The sequence below is a fragment of the Rhamphochromis sp. 'chilingali' genome (genome assembly GCF_963969265.1).
Source record: "Rhamphochromis sp. 'chilingali' genome assembly, chromosome: 11".
NCBI lineage: Eukaryota > Metazoa > Chordata > Actinopteri > Cichliformes > Cichlidae > Rhamphochromis > Rhamphochromis sp. 'chilingali'.
Window position 1 is genome coordinate 8,549,908 of NC_137938.1, and position 14,715 is coordinate 8,564,622.

General features: G+C 42.0%; 2 protein-coding genes across 4 annotated transcripts; both read left to right on the plus strand.

The window, feature by feature from the left end:
• Positions 1-699: 699 nt before the first annotated feature.
• LOC308405378 (uncharacterized protein) lies at positions 700-5,208 on the plus strand. 2 transcript variants are annotated; one of them, XM_080895977.1, is made up of 5 exons: positions 700-847; positions 1,558-1,724; positions 1,811-1,926; positions 2,811-2,954; positions 3,055-5,208. In XM_080895977.1, the coding sequence occupies exons 2-5, from the start codon at positions 1,580-1,582 to the stop codon at positions 3,892-3,894; spliced, it is 1,245 nt and encodes a 414-aa protein (XP_080752103.1). In that variant the 5' UTR covers positions 700-847; positions 1,558-1,579; the 3' UTR covers positions 3,895-5,208. The 2 variants fall into 2 exon arrangements, with proteins under 2 accessions (XP_080752103.1, XP_080752104.1); XM_080895978.1 differs by lacking the exon at positions 700-847 and adding an exon at positions 867-1,375.
• A 2,194-nt stretch (positions 5,209-7,402) lies between these two features.
• On the plus strand, positions 7,403-14,166 carry LOC308406464 (uncharacterized protein). Of its 2 annotated transcripts, none has more exons than XM_080897504.1 (4): positions 7,403-7,444; positions 7,861-8,464; positions 9,088-10,055; positions 10,724-14,165. In XM_080897504.1, exons 2-4 carry the CDS (start codon positions 7,870-7,872, stop codon positions 11,471-11,473), a joined length of 2,313 nt encoding a protein of 770 aa, XP_080753630.1. In that variant the 5' UTR covers positions 7,403-7,444; positions 7,861-7,869; the 3' UTR covers positions 11,474-14,165. The 2 variants fall into 2 exon arrangements, with proteins under 2 accessions (XP_080753630.1, XP_080753629.1); XM_080897503.1 differs by lacking the exon at positions 7,403-7,444 and adding an exon at positions 7,475-7,633 and having other exon boundaries at positions 10,724-14,166.
• Positions 14,167-14,715: the final 549 nt, after the last annotated feature.

Consider the following 14,715-nt stretch of genomic DNA (forward strand, 5'->3'; position numbering starts at 1 on the left):
CTGAAAATGTTGAGATGTAAGGCCTGAACTGTGAAAGAGAAAAAGCAGTCAATGGCCAATAAAAAAACTTTGAAAGACCTTCAGAAAGCCTGGAGAACTAGACCGCTTTTAAAGGCAACTTTTAAAAATTACATGAAAGTCTGACTCATTGAAAGCAGAATACGATTAAATGAGCGGTGGAATAATGAAATAATTCAGCTATAACAGTAAATTTTACAAACTGGTGGTAAAAAGTAAATTCAAGTTACAAAAGACATCAAGATGAAAAAAAGGAATCTGTAGACCAGATACTCAGTTTTAATCATTAGCGGTACAAAACTCCATCTGCGCGTGTGTGTGTTCAGTATATGTTAAAAACACAGTAGTACGCTGAACGATTACTACAGTATGTAGTTGTTTTGTGTCACGTGACAAAGATCGAGCATAGAATCGATCTTAATAGAAAAGATTTATTCAAACAATTCTGCCCGTGTGTATGCTGTAGTTGATTGTATTAGTTATCTAAGTAAAATAGCATGTAAGAGTCAGAAAATAACATTACTGTAATAGTAGTCCGCGCAGTAACATTGTTAATGAGTTTTGTTTTAAATTGAAAGTTTTATTTCTTCACGTATGCGATGTGATAAAACTTGTGTTCTGTATATTTGCGTTGGGTAAACTCGGCTTGCTCATATACGACCATTTAGATTTTGCATCTAAATATGAATCAATAACAACATCGAATACTTCCAGGCAGCCATCTTAGCTGTACCGACGGCCACCACACAGCAGGAAGTGTCCGATCTATCGGTTGCACTTCTCTGGGGTCAACTCTCTCAGTCAAACTACCCTGAAAGAGCGGTTAGAGGTAATGGCTACTCTAGCTTCTTAGTCGAATTATTTGCCTTTCGTTTAGGTCTTAGCTTGTTTTGTAATGATTCGCGGCAGATACATTTAAATTTCAGAAGATGAGTTCAAAACTAGCGTGTAAAAAAAAAAGGGGACACGGAAACTCTGTGGTCCTCTCTGGGAATCAGTGTTGTTAGCGCCAACCTGCAAACTAGTAGTGAGCTAGCTAACGTTAGCGCGCTAACTTAGCACGGTACTTTTGTTATTAACGTTAAAATAAACATTTAACTAAGGCGGTTGTGTGCTATTGAAACGCACTCAGTTTACCGCGTGGATATATCAAGGCTCTTTTCGTGAAGTGAGCAATGTCTGCCACTTGCAGAGCTGTGTGGAGGTAGCTAGCATGGCTAGCGGCCTTAATGTTACGGTAACGTTAGCTAACAGTGGCTAAAACTTGGGTAATTCCCGCGGACTAACAGTTTCACGGCCTTTGGGTTTTATACGCGGCTCATTCTAAAACTGTTGCATTGGCGTTATTTCAACCAACGTAAGTAACCAACCTAGTAAGGCGATTATTTTTCTGTATAGTCAGCTGTTGAACTTAACGTAATGAGCACATATCTGCGTTTCTGGCGCTGTTATGTTTCCCGCTGTTTATTAAACTAGTGTTTGTTCCACGTGGTAATTAAACTTTGTTTCGTGTCTTTTTTGTTTTTAAATTGACTCCAGGAAGAACAGGGAACATCGCACCATGGACTCGGAGATCTTGAACATAGAGGAGATCGTGATGGGACGGGGCTTGCCGGATCCACCACCCGAGGCTCCCCCGGAAAAGCCGGCAGAACCATACAAACCCATCACTCTGAATGGACCTCCGGCTCCCTCGGTTCATTCCTGTGAGTGATGCAGCGATCATACCTTTTAAATCAGCTTCCTAAAAGCAACAACACATAATAAATTTGACATTCTGTTGTGGATTCAGACCAGCATGAAAACCTGCAGTGCTTCCAATGCTTCATCACGTTCTGCAGTGCAAAAGCCAAGGAGAGACACATGAAGAAGAGCCACCGGGAGGAATACAAGCAGCAGCTTCAGCAGGTGAGAAGAACAGAGTGTGTCATTTTTAACTAAATTGATGACCTTTTTGTGTCTTAATCTATTCACCAGAGTTCAACCCTGCTCAATGATGGATAGTTGGGATTTTTCTTTTTAATTTCTTTTCCAATTTTGCAATAATGAAACTTAAAACCACAGATTTGTGGGGTTTTTGTGGTTTTAGCTGCCATTGACCCATAAACAAAGTCCTCCTTTGGTGGATAAAGTTACTCTAAGAAATAGGGATGTTCCAGTTTATGTTGAAGAACATCGATCTGTAAAAACACCCCATGTGTTTGAGAACAATTTATCAAGAGTAATCACTTTCTCAAGTCACTAGATCATCCTTTAAGTTCAGCCTATGTGTTTAGCATCTTGCACCAAGCAGAATATTGCACACATTGCCCTGGTGTTGCAAATGTTAGCATTCCGAGGGCTAGTAATGTCCCATTTGTGTTCGCCTCATTAGTTGCTTCGCACGTTACATTACGTGCTGTTATGGTTCTTTTGTCCATTAGTGATCTTCTGTATCACCGTTGTAGAAATCTCAGTCTTTGAGTCCCATGTCATCTGGAAATCCCTGTGCACCCTTTGTCATGTAAAAGCCTGCACAGTCAGACTTCCTCAGTCTTAACCCATCCTCATTCATTTTGAAAATGACTGCAGCGAAGAAAATCGGGAGGCGTCCGACCCACTGAAATGACACCATAGTGCAGGTTACACTACATAGCTTTCGCATTATACACTACTCCTCAAGGCACCAGATTGCTTCGGTTGAGTCCGTAGACACCCGTTTTTCGCTAAAGGAGCCTTCACACAACTATATGTCCAAAACATAAGGTTTTAAATGTTTCTCCTCCCCGTTCTTTTTGGTCATCTTTTCTCAGGGAAACACATTGTTCACATGCTACGTGTGCGACCGCACATTTCTGTCATCTGAGGAACTGACGCAGCATCAGCCAACACACAGCAAGGATGACAAGCCCTTCAAATGTGTTCACTGCAAAGAGAGCTTTAAAACATTCTCTGAAGTGAGTATAATTTAGAACATACAGCAGAATGAATCAGTTTCTAGCTTTATGTGTTTGTGCTTAATGTTTGTGCATAACCATTTACTTCTCTCCTGTCTAGCTCACATCCCATAGAAGACAGGTGTGCCCAGAGAAACAGATGGTTTGTAAAGATTGCAATGAAACGTTCCGTAGTGCCGGACTGCTGCGTGCTCATCGCCTGACCCAGCATCCACGCCCAGATGTCGAGACTACAGAACAGCCAGAGGATTCTACAAAAACTCATCGCTGTAAGAAGTGCGGCCAGGGATTTGAAGCTGAATCAGAGCTGATAGCACACCAGGAGAAATACCCCGAAGGTCAGCAGTGCAACGGCAGCACTTCATCTGTCAAGAAACGCGGACGGCCCGCCAAGGCCGAAGACGCGGCAGGTGCTGAGAAAAAGGGAAAGCGGAAAAAGAAAGAGGAAGCAGACATTCCCGAGGAGACCGTGAAGGCCGGCAGCACATCAGACGCGATGGCAACCCCAGCGGAAGAAAAAGGGAAAGCAGGCGGAGCAAAGCGTGGCCGTCCCTCGAAGGTGACAGCAAAGTCAGAAACGGAAGATAAAACTCCCGAGGACGAGAGTCAGGCTTCAGCAAAGGAGAAGAAACCTAAAGCAGAGCCGACCCCACCCCGTCAGCACCCGTGCCCCGAGTGCGACCTCACATTCCCCGGCTTGATTCAGCTCCGTGCTCACAAGAAGGAGAAGCACGCCCCACGGAAAGCCCACCCCTGCGAAGAATGTGAAGAGAGCTTTGCCCGTCCAGAGCAGCTGGATGCTCACATGTCCCGGGCGCACGTCGTGGGCCGATTTGCCTGTCCGACCTGCGGGAAGAGCTTTGGCCGAGAGCGCACATTGAAAGCTCACCAGAAAAGTCACCCAGAGGAAAAGCATGAAAACACAAGTGGAAAAAGATAATTGAGGCATGGAGACTTTGCAGATTTTATTCATAAATTTTCCTTTTACCCACCCCTGTCTCTCTTTTTCTTTTCTTTTTTAAACTTTGGGGATCTCGTACTGCAGATGATGTTGGTTTTTGAGAATGAAGTTATGGTGAGATTGATTTGATTACAGACTGTTGAAATTTTGGTCTAAGAGACACATCTCCTAAATTAACTAACCAGACATGAAACCCAACTATTACACCGTTTGTCACAAAATATTCTGTAAAAACAGAAACTGTTTGGATTAACTTTTTAAAGGATTTTCTTTTTTAAGTGTGAAATGCGTGTGAATTTATTACTTTGTCTTGAGTTGTTGAACTCACTTTGTGGTTAAAAAAAAAAAATGTCTTCCCTCTTTTTTTCCCCCTTAAATTTTGAGCAATTACATGTGTTGAGGTATATTTAGATACCTGGTAGTGATACTATGTTTAATTGTTTAGTTATTTTTTTGTTTGTTTTGTTTTTGTTTTTCAAGAAGAATTATGTCATGTACAGCTTCGGGTTCTTATTGTGCATTTTTACACTTAATATTTTGATTATGTTACTTTATAAATTAAGTCTCATTGAGGAGGAATTTTAAAATAACACGATTAAGCTCTGCTGAAAGTTTATTTTTTGCTAAGTGCTCCCAGTTCAATGTGGAGTGGTTGGCATGTGGGCAGAAATGATCCACTTTAATCCTGATTTGTCTGATGCTAAAATGTACTCCCTTATTTTTTCACTTGTTTAAAGGACCAGTGTGCAGGATTTAGGGTGGTCTATTGGGCAAAATGAAGTAAAATATTCATAATTGTATATACTAAACTGGAATTACTAACCACATTAGTATCTACAGAGGGAGAGGATTCTCACCTGAGAGGTCCGTGTAGTTTTGTAGAGAAGAAAACTCTGTAAACATAAATACATGCCATCCATGTAAAATGCAACGTAGGTGTGTCATGTAGTCGCCATTTTTCTATAGTAGCCTGGAATGAACAAACCAGACCTTAAGAAGGGCCTTTCCTGCTGCTCAGTCACAAGTAGTTGTATATGCTTGCAAAATGACTTTGGTTGCTATCTGCAACCTCACCACTAGATGCCAATGAATCCTACACAATGCTCTTTTAAAATGATCTTTAATGTCTTAGACATTTTTGAATGGGACTGGTGGTTCTTTAATGCTCTAGTATCCAATAAGGAACTGTGTATATCATGTGTTACTCACTGATTGGATTGTTCTCTCCCCACTGCAATGTGTCTGGACATGAAATAAAACTTGCTATCCCAAGGGAGGCTGCTGAAAAGATGACTCAACTTACTGTTTCTGTTCTTATTTGGAATTCAGGAGCACCAATTAAAATGAGGAGTTGCATTGCTTGTGGTGATAATGCAGTTTGTTTTGAAAAAGATGCATTTCATGTGGTTTTGAAATTAGTATCTATTTTTAGCGTAATGTTAAGAAGGCCTTTTTCCCCAAGCCTGGAAGAGAACTAAGTCTAAATGGTGGGTTTTCATTGACAGCTGAATCACTAAAACAAATGTCAGACATGCTCTTCCTAAGTAGCCTGTGGCATGATGTTATTTAGGATTTTCTGATGTTAATGCACTATTAGGTACTGTGGAGCAGGGAAATTATTTTACTGCTATTGCTAAATAATTGTCATCATTACCATTGCATTAATAATATAATCTGGAGTTTATATTGCATTCAGCGGTTAAACAGTGTGTCTTTCAGAAAGGCTAAAAGTAACAGGACAGGAAATAGGCTTGGAGAGTTTTGCAGAAGTGGAAGTTATTTTGAGCCGCAGGCTAAGACGAGGCTTTAACAATGTAACAGATAGCTTTAAGAAGGCCTTAAGCAGTTATGACTATTTTATACACAATGCATATCTGTGCTTATTAAAGAGTTGGAGCTCGGTCAATTAATTGGGGGTCGGAAGCTTTGTTCGGCGCGATGTTCGGACAATCTATTGTGCAAGTGACTTGGAGCCATAGAAGGAATTGCAATACATGCTTACAAAACACTTATATATCAGATCATTTTATATTAAGGTTTTAGTAGAGGTTCTTGGATAAAACATTTATTTAGTAGAAGACATACACATAGTCTCAGTGAGCCTCTGTCCTGGTGAAAGGTCAGAAGTGCAACAGGTGAATTGAGAAAGAGCATTTGAGGACGAGACACAGACAGTAGGTGAAGAGGTGACACAAAGAGCATGTGAGGTCAACACATACACACACATTAGTTAGATTTATTTAGAGGAGAGATTAGTCATGTCTCGGCAAGAAAGAGGAACAATTCACTTTAAGACAAGAACGGAAAGTACCAGCCATGAAAATAGAAGATGATCTTCTGGGGTAAAAGCCAGAAGATCATCTTGTATAAATCTATGTATAAAATGTATCTGTGACGCATGAAGGGGCGTCAGTAAATCAAACCCTGATGCTATAAAATATCTGTTCATGCTTTGATTAAGTCGAGGACTACTGGCTGTCTGCGTACAGAGTGTCTTCCCACACGTGTGTTCATTAAAATTATTGTTTGACCAAGACCTTCTGGACCAAGAGTGGTTTGTACTCTCCCTCCTCAATTTTGAACCTTAACAGTACATCATAAAGGTCCAACTACTTGTTAATTTCTAATCAATCGCACAGCAGAAACTAAATGCAGTGGTATGTAGACATTGTCAAGATGACCTGCTGAAGTTCAAACTGGGCCTCAGAATGGGGACGAAAGGTGATTAAGTGACTTTGAACATGACGTAGTTGTTGGTGCCAGACTGACAGATCTGAATATTTCACAAATCCACTGGGATTTTCACACATAACCATCTTTAGGGTTTACAGAGAATGGTGCATAAAGAGAAATTATCCGGCCATTTATCTGGGTGAAAATGACTTAGTGACGGTAAACAATGGAGGAGAATTACAAGACTGAAATTGATAGGAAGGTAACAGTAACTCAAAAACTGCTGTTGTGCATTCAGAGCATCTCTGAATGCACAACAGCAGAAAGGCACACCTGGTGCCACTTTTCTCAGTCCTGGCTTCTCAAATCTACATTCGAAAGTATTATTGTGTAAGATACTGAACCCTCAGTTTCTCCTGATGCATCAGTGTGTATATGAGACTGTTACAAAGTGCATAGGGGTGAATGAGACTTGTAGTAAAAGGGCTTTGAGTGCTCAGCTGACTAGAAAGGTGCTATGTGAATACCAGTACATTTTCTGCCATAGCTTTCCATTATAACCTACATATAAAAATCTCAGAGAATCCATGCATTTATATGAACGTAACTAATAAGATACAAAACTGACTTTAATACCTATGCATTATAAGACCAGTCTAAATCACACTACATATTATCTTTTTTACAAAATGTATTTAAAAGTTTCTTAAAATATTGCCCTGCTTGCGCACCTGTGCAGCTGTAAGACCGTGTAATACCACTCCGAGCCACCAGGCGTGCTCCAGCGTTTGTGTGAATTTTTTTCCCTGTGTTTTCCTTTTTGTCCTTATTACCTCGATGTTCATCTTCGGTTGAGGTGAGTTTGTAGCTGGCTAATTGGGTTATCGGGCTTATTTTATGTCATGCTGAATAGTGCTTTTGTTTTTATCGTACAAACTAGACGTGTCATATGTTTCGATATGTATAGATGGTTTTTTTTGTAAAGCTAGCATCGAGAGAAAAGGTTGTAAAAACCACGCTTGGCTTCATCTGCTTCTCCTGCCAGGTGAGAAAGGTGACCAGCAGTTCTTTAAGGTGTGGCATGAACGACTTTAAATTAAATGTTGAGAATAAAAAAGGATCCTGAAGACTTGTAACAGTCGCTCGGCAGATCAGCTGAAGCACATTGTGCTAGTGTTTGTTTATTAGTACACGTGCACTAACTGTGAGACGCGTTAGCGTTTTAAATGTTAGCTGAACACGGACCCCTCTCTCTGTTTCATGTCTCCTCAGCCTCCAGTCATGTCCATTGAATACACCATTGATATCCAGCTGACAGAGTTGGGATTTCCGGACATACTGCAGCCGGAGGAGGCTTTGGTCAGACAAACACCGTGTCGCTCCACATCATCTGATGGCTCCATCTCACCCAGTCACTCTCCCACTTCACTTCCAACCAAACATAAACCGAAACGGCTGCTCAGAGGTGGCAAAGTAGTAGGTGCAGCAGGACAGACCTCAGACACCCAAGAAACCACAGTGGCCTCTGGTCCATCCAAACGGACTGAGATGTTAAACTGTAAACGGCTGAATCCCACAACAAAAAGGCTGCAAGACAAACAAAGTGGCAGCGAGACAGCACTCGCCGAACCGTCAGCACCCACAGTGATGAGTGATCCCATTGCTTTACAAGAAACTACAGACATTCCCCCGGTGATCGCTGAACAGGAAGGAGGGGGTGTTGATGGAGATGGAGGAGGGCAGAGACCTGATGTAGACATGGCTGAGGGTGAATCGGCGGAAGTGCAGGAGGATGACTCGGATGACAGTGAAGTGTCAGAGGTGTATGAGGAGGAAGAGGTTGATGAGGAAGAGGAGGATGAGGAGCTAACTAGTGGTAAGACCATATGTTAATATCACACATGCACCCATGTGCAGGTGAAAGGTTCAACACAAGATAAACAAAAAAACTAAATATCAGATTTTCCTGTAATTAGCACGTAGTTGCTCCTGATACACAAACTAAATGCCGAGTAAAATGGCCTTATTTGCATAGTGGTTTTGAAGTCTGAGCCTGTGATAGTTTCCCTTAGTGTCAACAAATCTCATGAGAACAACAAACAACAACACTGCACTTGGCCTTGCAATTGTTTACTCATTCGCATGAACCTTGGCACTATAGTGCCTAGATGTGTAAAGCGCTTTGGGGTCCTTAGGGACTAGTAAAGCGCTATACAAATACAGGCCATTTAACGTCTCCTAAACAGACACTCTACAATAATACATACAGAGGAAAAAAAGCCCAACAATCACATGTAGTAACAAGTAGTAACTACATGCTGGCTGGGACTGAAATAGGACAAAAAGGCAGGTGTTTCAAATGATGGCTGTCATTTGAAACACTGACATGGAATGTGTTTTTTTTCCCCCTCAGTTTTCTTACTGGACAAGAAAAAAGAAGTGAAAAACAGCAGATGACTTTTTAATTAGCACACTTCCTTCCTTTTTCCCCCCCTCTAGAGTCGAGTCAGTCAGGTGACTACCGGTGCAGCGTGTGTCAACAGCATCTGCCCTCCAAGTTCAAGCTCCACGATCACATGAACCTCCACACAGGAGCACGCCCATACTGCTGTGCAGAGTGTGGGAAGCGCTTCTGCCAGATATACAACTATCGCGTCCACCTGCGCACGCACGCGCAGACCAAAGTGGATCGTCTCCAGTGCCGAGTCTGTTTGATGGGCTTTGCGTCGCAGGAAGATCTGAACGACCACCTGGCAAAAACTCACTTGGAGGACGAGTTCTATGAGTGTGACCTGTGCAAACGCGTGTTCACGTCCCTAAAGGCATGCGAATATCACGTGCAGCTACATAAGTGTATGCTGAATGTCATGTGCGAAGTGTGTGGCCGCAACTTCTCATCGCCGAAATCCCTGGCGCGCCACCGGAGGAAGAAGTGCCACCGTAATTTTAAATGCACAGACTGCACAAAGGTGTTTACCAAGAAGAATGCACTGCTAAAACACAGTTTCTCCCACCTGGGTTTGTTGCCTTACACGTGTATACGGTGTCGCTGCCACTTCCGATTGGCTAAGCTGTACCGCCAGCACAAATGTGAACCTGAACGCATTCACTGCGTGGCGTGTCTGAGGGAGTTTCTCAGTCAGGAGGACTTCCAGCAGCACAAAAAGGACACGGGCTGCTGGGGCAATCAGGAGCCGAGTGAGAAAACGAACGAGATCAGATGTTTGGAGTGCGGACAGAGGTTTGACTCGTCAGAAGAGCTGAAGAAACACGCTGGAGCTCATCAGAGGGTGCTGAAGTGCGCTGAATGCGGGAAGGGGTTCCGGTCGGCCTTGCTGTTGATGTCCCACATGGGCGGCCATGCCGGGCAGTCACCCTGCCTTTGTCAGAGCTGTGGACTGGGCTTTCCCCACCAGCAGAACTATGACAGCCACCTTAAGACGTGTGGACAAACACCTCAGTCTGCGGTGAGTGTGTGAAACTTACAGAGAAGTTTTTACACTGCTGCTGCCTCTTCTGTTAAAGCACGCTAAGAAGATTTTCTATCTTCCAGATTTCAGTTTGGCACAGAAATACTTTAATGAAACAACTTTATTTCAAAATCAAGTTGCACAGATTAACTGAGCTAGTCAGGCCAGAAGAGCGCGTAGAGCCTCCTACAGCTGCTGCTGGTTGCCATGGAGCTATGTGGATGAGAGCAGCCACTTTTCTTTGGCAGTGGATTTTAAGGGTTGTGGAAAACTATTTCCTCCAATTCGCAATTACTGTTTATATCTGTATTCTCAAACATGAGAAACCTGCTTAATCGACTAACCCACAAGTAGCCAGGTGTCTGTGTGTAGGTTTGGCTGTATTTCTTAGCCAGCTTTTTTTGTGTCAGCACAATGATTCTAAACCAGGATCAACTATTGACATATCTGAGTAAATAGGAGTGCACATCGGTCTTATCTTACTTTTGATCTTACTCATTGCAGGATGTTTTTGTGCAACATGAGCAACCTTTATAGCAACCCATCGTTTGTTTTTGCTTTTTTGCTCTGATGTAGCTACAGATATGCTCAGAAACCTGTTTCCAGGAACTCTTTTCATATCATAAAGTCACACTGAAATGCTTTTGCTATTTTTCCCCTTCTAGAGTGCCACCAAGAAACGTGTGTCTTTAAAGAGCTCTGCACTGGAGAGAAAAAAGCACAGCACTACACCAGACTCATCAAACACAGCAAACGCAGTCACTTTGCCCGCTGTTGTTTTAAACAACCCTGCTCCACCAGTCGAGGATACTAGCAATCCAGGTCACGTGACTGAGGGTGTGTCTACTGGCACTGGTCCATCGGATGGGTTGTGGAAGCTAACCCTTGATAAACGGCCGCCTGCTGGTGTCAATCTTGTCTTGTTCGTTCCTGTTTGTCCAACACAAGCCAACGGGCTCCCGCTCCCATCTGCAATCCCTCAGACACTACCCATCACAGCTATGCAAGCTCTGCCTGAGGGTCCACTCGCAGTTGGTGCTGCTCTTGGAGCGACACTAAGTGCCCCACTGGATCTGTTAACTGGGGTTAAACAGGATCCAGAAGCACCCTTGGATCTGTCTAAGAAGTCTGCAGTGACGTACCTTCCTGTTAAAGGTGAACCAGAAGAATTTGAAATCTCAGGACAGGCTGTAAATGCTGGAAGGCAAGAATTTGGAAACCATCACAGCAAAGTGACAGCTAGAACAACCTCAATAAAGACAGCTCCCACAGGACTCATAGTGGATATAAAGAAAGAGCCTCAGACTTCTGGTTGTGATTTGTGGTCGTCCGAATCAAGCCAACTGACAGACTACAAGCTAGAGAAAGAGATTAAGATTGAAGTTAACATTTCAAGTGCTGGTAAGGAAAAATAAAGTAAAGCAAGGTCGGAAAAGGAGAGAAAGATCACATTCCCTACCCTGTAAAGGAAGCATTTAATATACTGTTAGAATTACATACATTACTGTGTAATTTGTATATTGACCATCATACGGTTTTATGACAAGGCAGCATTTTCCTATAACTATTCCCACTTTTGTCAGCAGGATAGACTATTAGTGTGACTGTGGTTTTTGTTTCAGAAGCTCCATTCAGAAAAACGTAATATTGCTGGCTTCATCGGTTTATTGAAGGGGATTTTTTTATGCCTTTACTTCATTACTGTTACAATGGTGGATGCTCATATTAAACATAGCCAAAGTATGATGTCAGTGAGGGTGTACTCACACTAGACACGGTTGCCTGTGCATGATTGTTCCTGCTCCCCTGCACTCAACTATCTAGACACAAGTATGCATTACTTTGTCTGAGCATCTCAGCTCCTCCCTCTCTCGCACACACCCTGAAAGGCACTCTTGTAAGCTCACGATTTTTTTTTTTTTTTACATGTTGTAGCTTAATTGGAAAAGTCGTGTCTCCTAAATGAGTTTTGCCGGAGCCGCTATCACTGAGAAAGCTGAAGTTAGTCAGCAGCAATTGCTCTACATCAACGTCACAACAGAACCACTTTTGTAACATGTTCCTGGTACAGCACCCAGCAATCACAAAAGACAAATGAGCTCGACTCTGAGGTTCAACTGCACTCCTGCATGATACAGATCGTCTCATGTGAGTACACCCTGACCAGGGATATCCTTGGTTGGTCATCTCAGGCATACAGCTATATGTATAAGCACACAAGCTCCTCCCACCTGCTGTATAAAACTGTTTGGGGGGTAGGGGTTGCCATTCAGAGGAAATGGAGCTCCATCATTGACAGTATAAGAATATGTCTAGCTTATTTTGAGCTTTGAGCTCATAGGTCACTTTATCATGAATTGGCCTCTACTTTCAGAAATGTACAATGAGAGAATCTCGATACGTGTGCAACAGACTGGAGACGGAGGAATATGTCTTTACCCGTTCAGACTCGATGATGGTTGTCTAGTAAGACGATCATCATCGCTTCCACAGAACGGTGACCAGTGTGCTGGTTCAGACCTGAAGCTGACCTGCTCACATGCTGTTCATATTAACAGACAAGGATCCATGTCTGAAAGGGGTCAAAGTGTGACAGTTTTCTTGCATCTGTAATTTAAACAAGACATTCCAAGCTTTTATTTATCGAGGCACTTTTTTCTTCTTTCCTTTTGCATTCAGATATAAGGCTGTAAATTCAGCCTGCTGGAGGAAGAATGAATGGAGATGAATCCTATGCAGTGTGATGCAGAATTTCTATTAGCATTAAAATTTCTGTCATGTTCTTATCGTCTTGGAAAACTGATTCTTTTTGTAAACTGTGTCAAAACTAGAGGGAAACAGGGTTTTTTTCTTCTTCTGAAAGCTTGTTTTGTATAGTAACTAGCATTTTAGTGCTATGTTAAATATTTCATTATGAATGGTACTGATTAGTAGAATGAATAGATGTCTTCTTGTGATTAACATTTCATGACTCTAAACAGTCTGCAGGTATATTTTGTTTTTCTAAAGGTTAATAAATGATTGTTTGGATGCAAGGTGAGTCACACTGAAACTGTTTTTTTTTTAAAGTTTGCCTATCTACAGTATTGCCTTCTGTTGCAAAAAGTTGGCCTTAAATTCTAAAAACTACCAAATGAAAAAATATATGTGCCAAAATATAGCTCTCGTTAGGGTCATGAGAAGTCTGAAACCATACAGCCACAGAGTCAGACATAGTGAGGTTCATTTCCTGTAACATCTTTGAAAAATGGATATACTGTTTATACCCCTATTTAACTGTCTAAATGAGGTCAAAACGTAGTTATCACGCAACTCTCTCACACTGAACGAGGATAAGTCAGAAGTTATAGTTTTTGATGGTCACGCCCGCTGGAACAACTAACTGATGCCTTAGGCCCCTTTGCTAGCCATCTCTCGCTCACTGTTAGAAACCTTGGTGTTTTCCTGGACAGCTCTTTCAAACTCAAGAAACAGCTCTCCTCTGTGGTAGAAAACAGTTTCTACCAGCTGCGTCAGATATCTATCTTTGAAGGACCTTGAAAAGTTATCACTTCCAAATTAGACTACTGTAATTCCCTCTACTCGGGCCACCCGTCTTCCTCTATTCACCGGCTCCAGTTAGTTCAAAACGCAGCTGCGCGTCTCTTAACTGGTACTAGAAATTATGCCAACATTACACCTGATTTAGCCAACCTATATTGGCTCCCTTTTGAAAATCATATCAATTTCAAAATTGTCTTGCTTACCTTTAAAATTTTAAACAATTTGGCTCCCAGCTATCTATGCGAACTCCTCCATTTGTATATCCCTAATAAGGCACTTAGATCTTCCAATCAAATGCTCCTGACACAACAGAGGTCTCGTCTGAAGTCCAGAGGTGATCGGGCCTTTGCTGTTGTAGCACCTAGACTCTGGAATAACCTCCCTCCTTATATTCATTCCTCTGAGTCCATCCAGTCTGTTAAATTGAGTCTTAAAACGTATTATTTTAGTCTGGCTTTTGATTTAAACTAATGTTATTTCGTGGCTAGTTATGTTTTTTCCCCTATATTGTTCATATTGTTTCCTGCCCTCCTTTTAACTGTTTCTTTTTATTCTGTCTTATGCTATTGCTCTGACCGACTGAAGCACTTTGGTCAACTTTGTTGTATTATTATGTGCTATAGAAATAAATTTTGATTTGATTTGATTTGATATACACAGCAGGTAAAATAACTATCAAACACGTCACCAATTTTCTAAGTAAATGTATTTCTAAAGGTGCTATTGACATGAAATTCCCACCAGATGTTGGTATCAACCCATCCAGTCCACACATGCAAAGATATCAAGCCACAGATGTCCTTGACACAGGGACAAAGTACTGAACACTTACTGAAATGTAATAATTTGTATAAAAGCCTTTGCTGGTGATGGCAGCTTCACATGCCTCCTATATGGAGAAACTAGTTGGATCAACCTTGGAGCTTCTGTGGGTCCCTTCCATGATCTCTATTTTTAATAGATTTTCACTTGGATTCAGGTCAGGTGATTTAATGGGCCATTCTAGCAGCTTTTCTTTTCTCTTTAACAGACCAAGTTTCCTTGGCTGTGTGTTTGGGATCATTGTCTTGCTGAAATGTCCACCCTTGTTTCATCTTCGTCATCATCATAGATG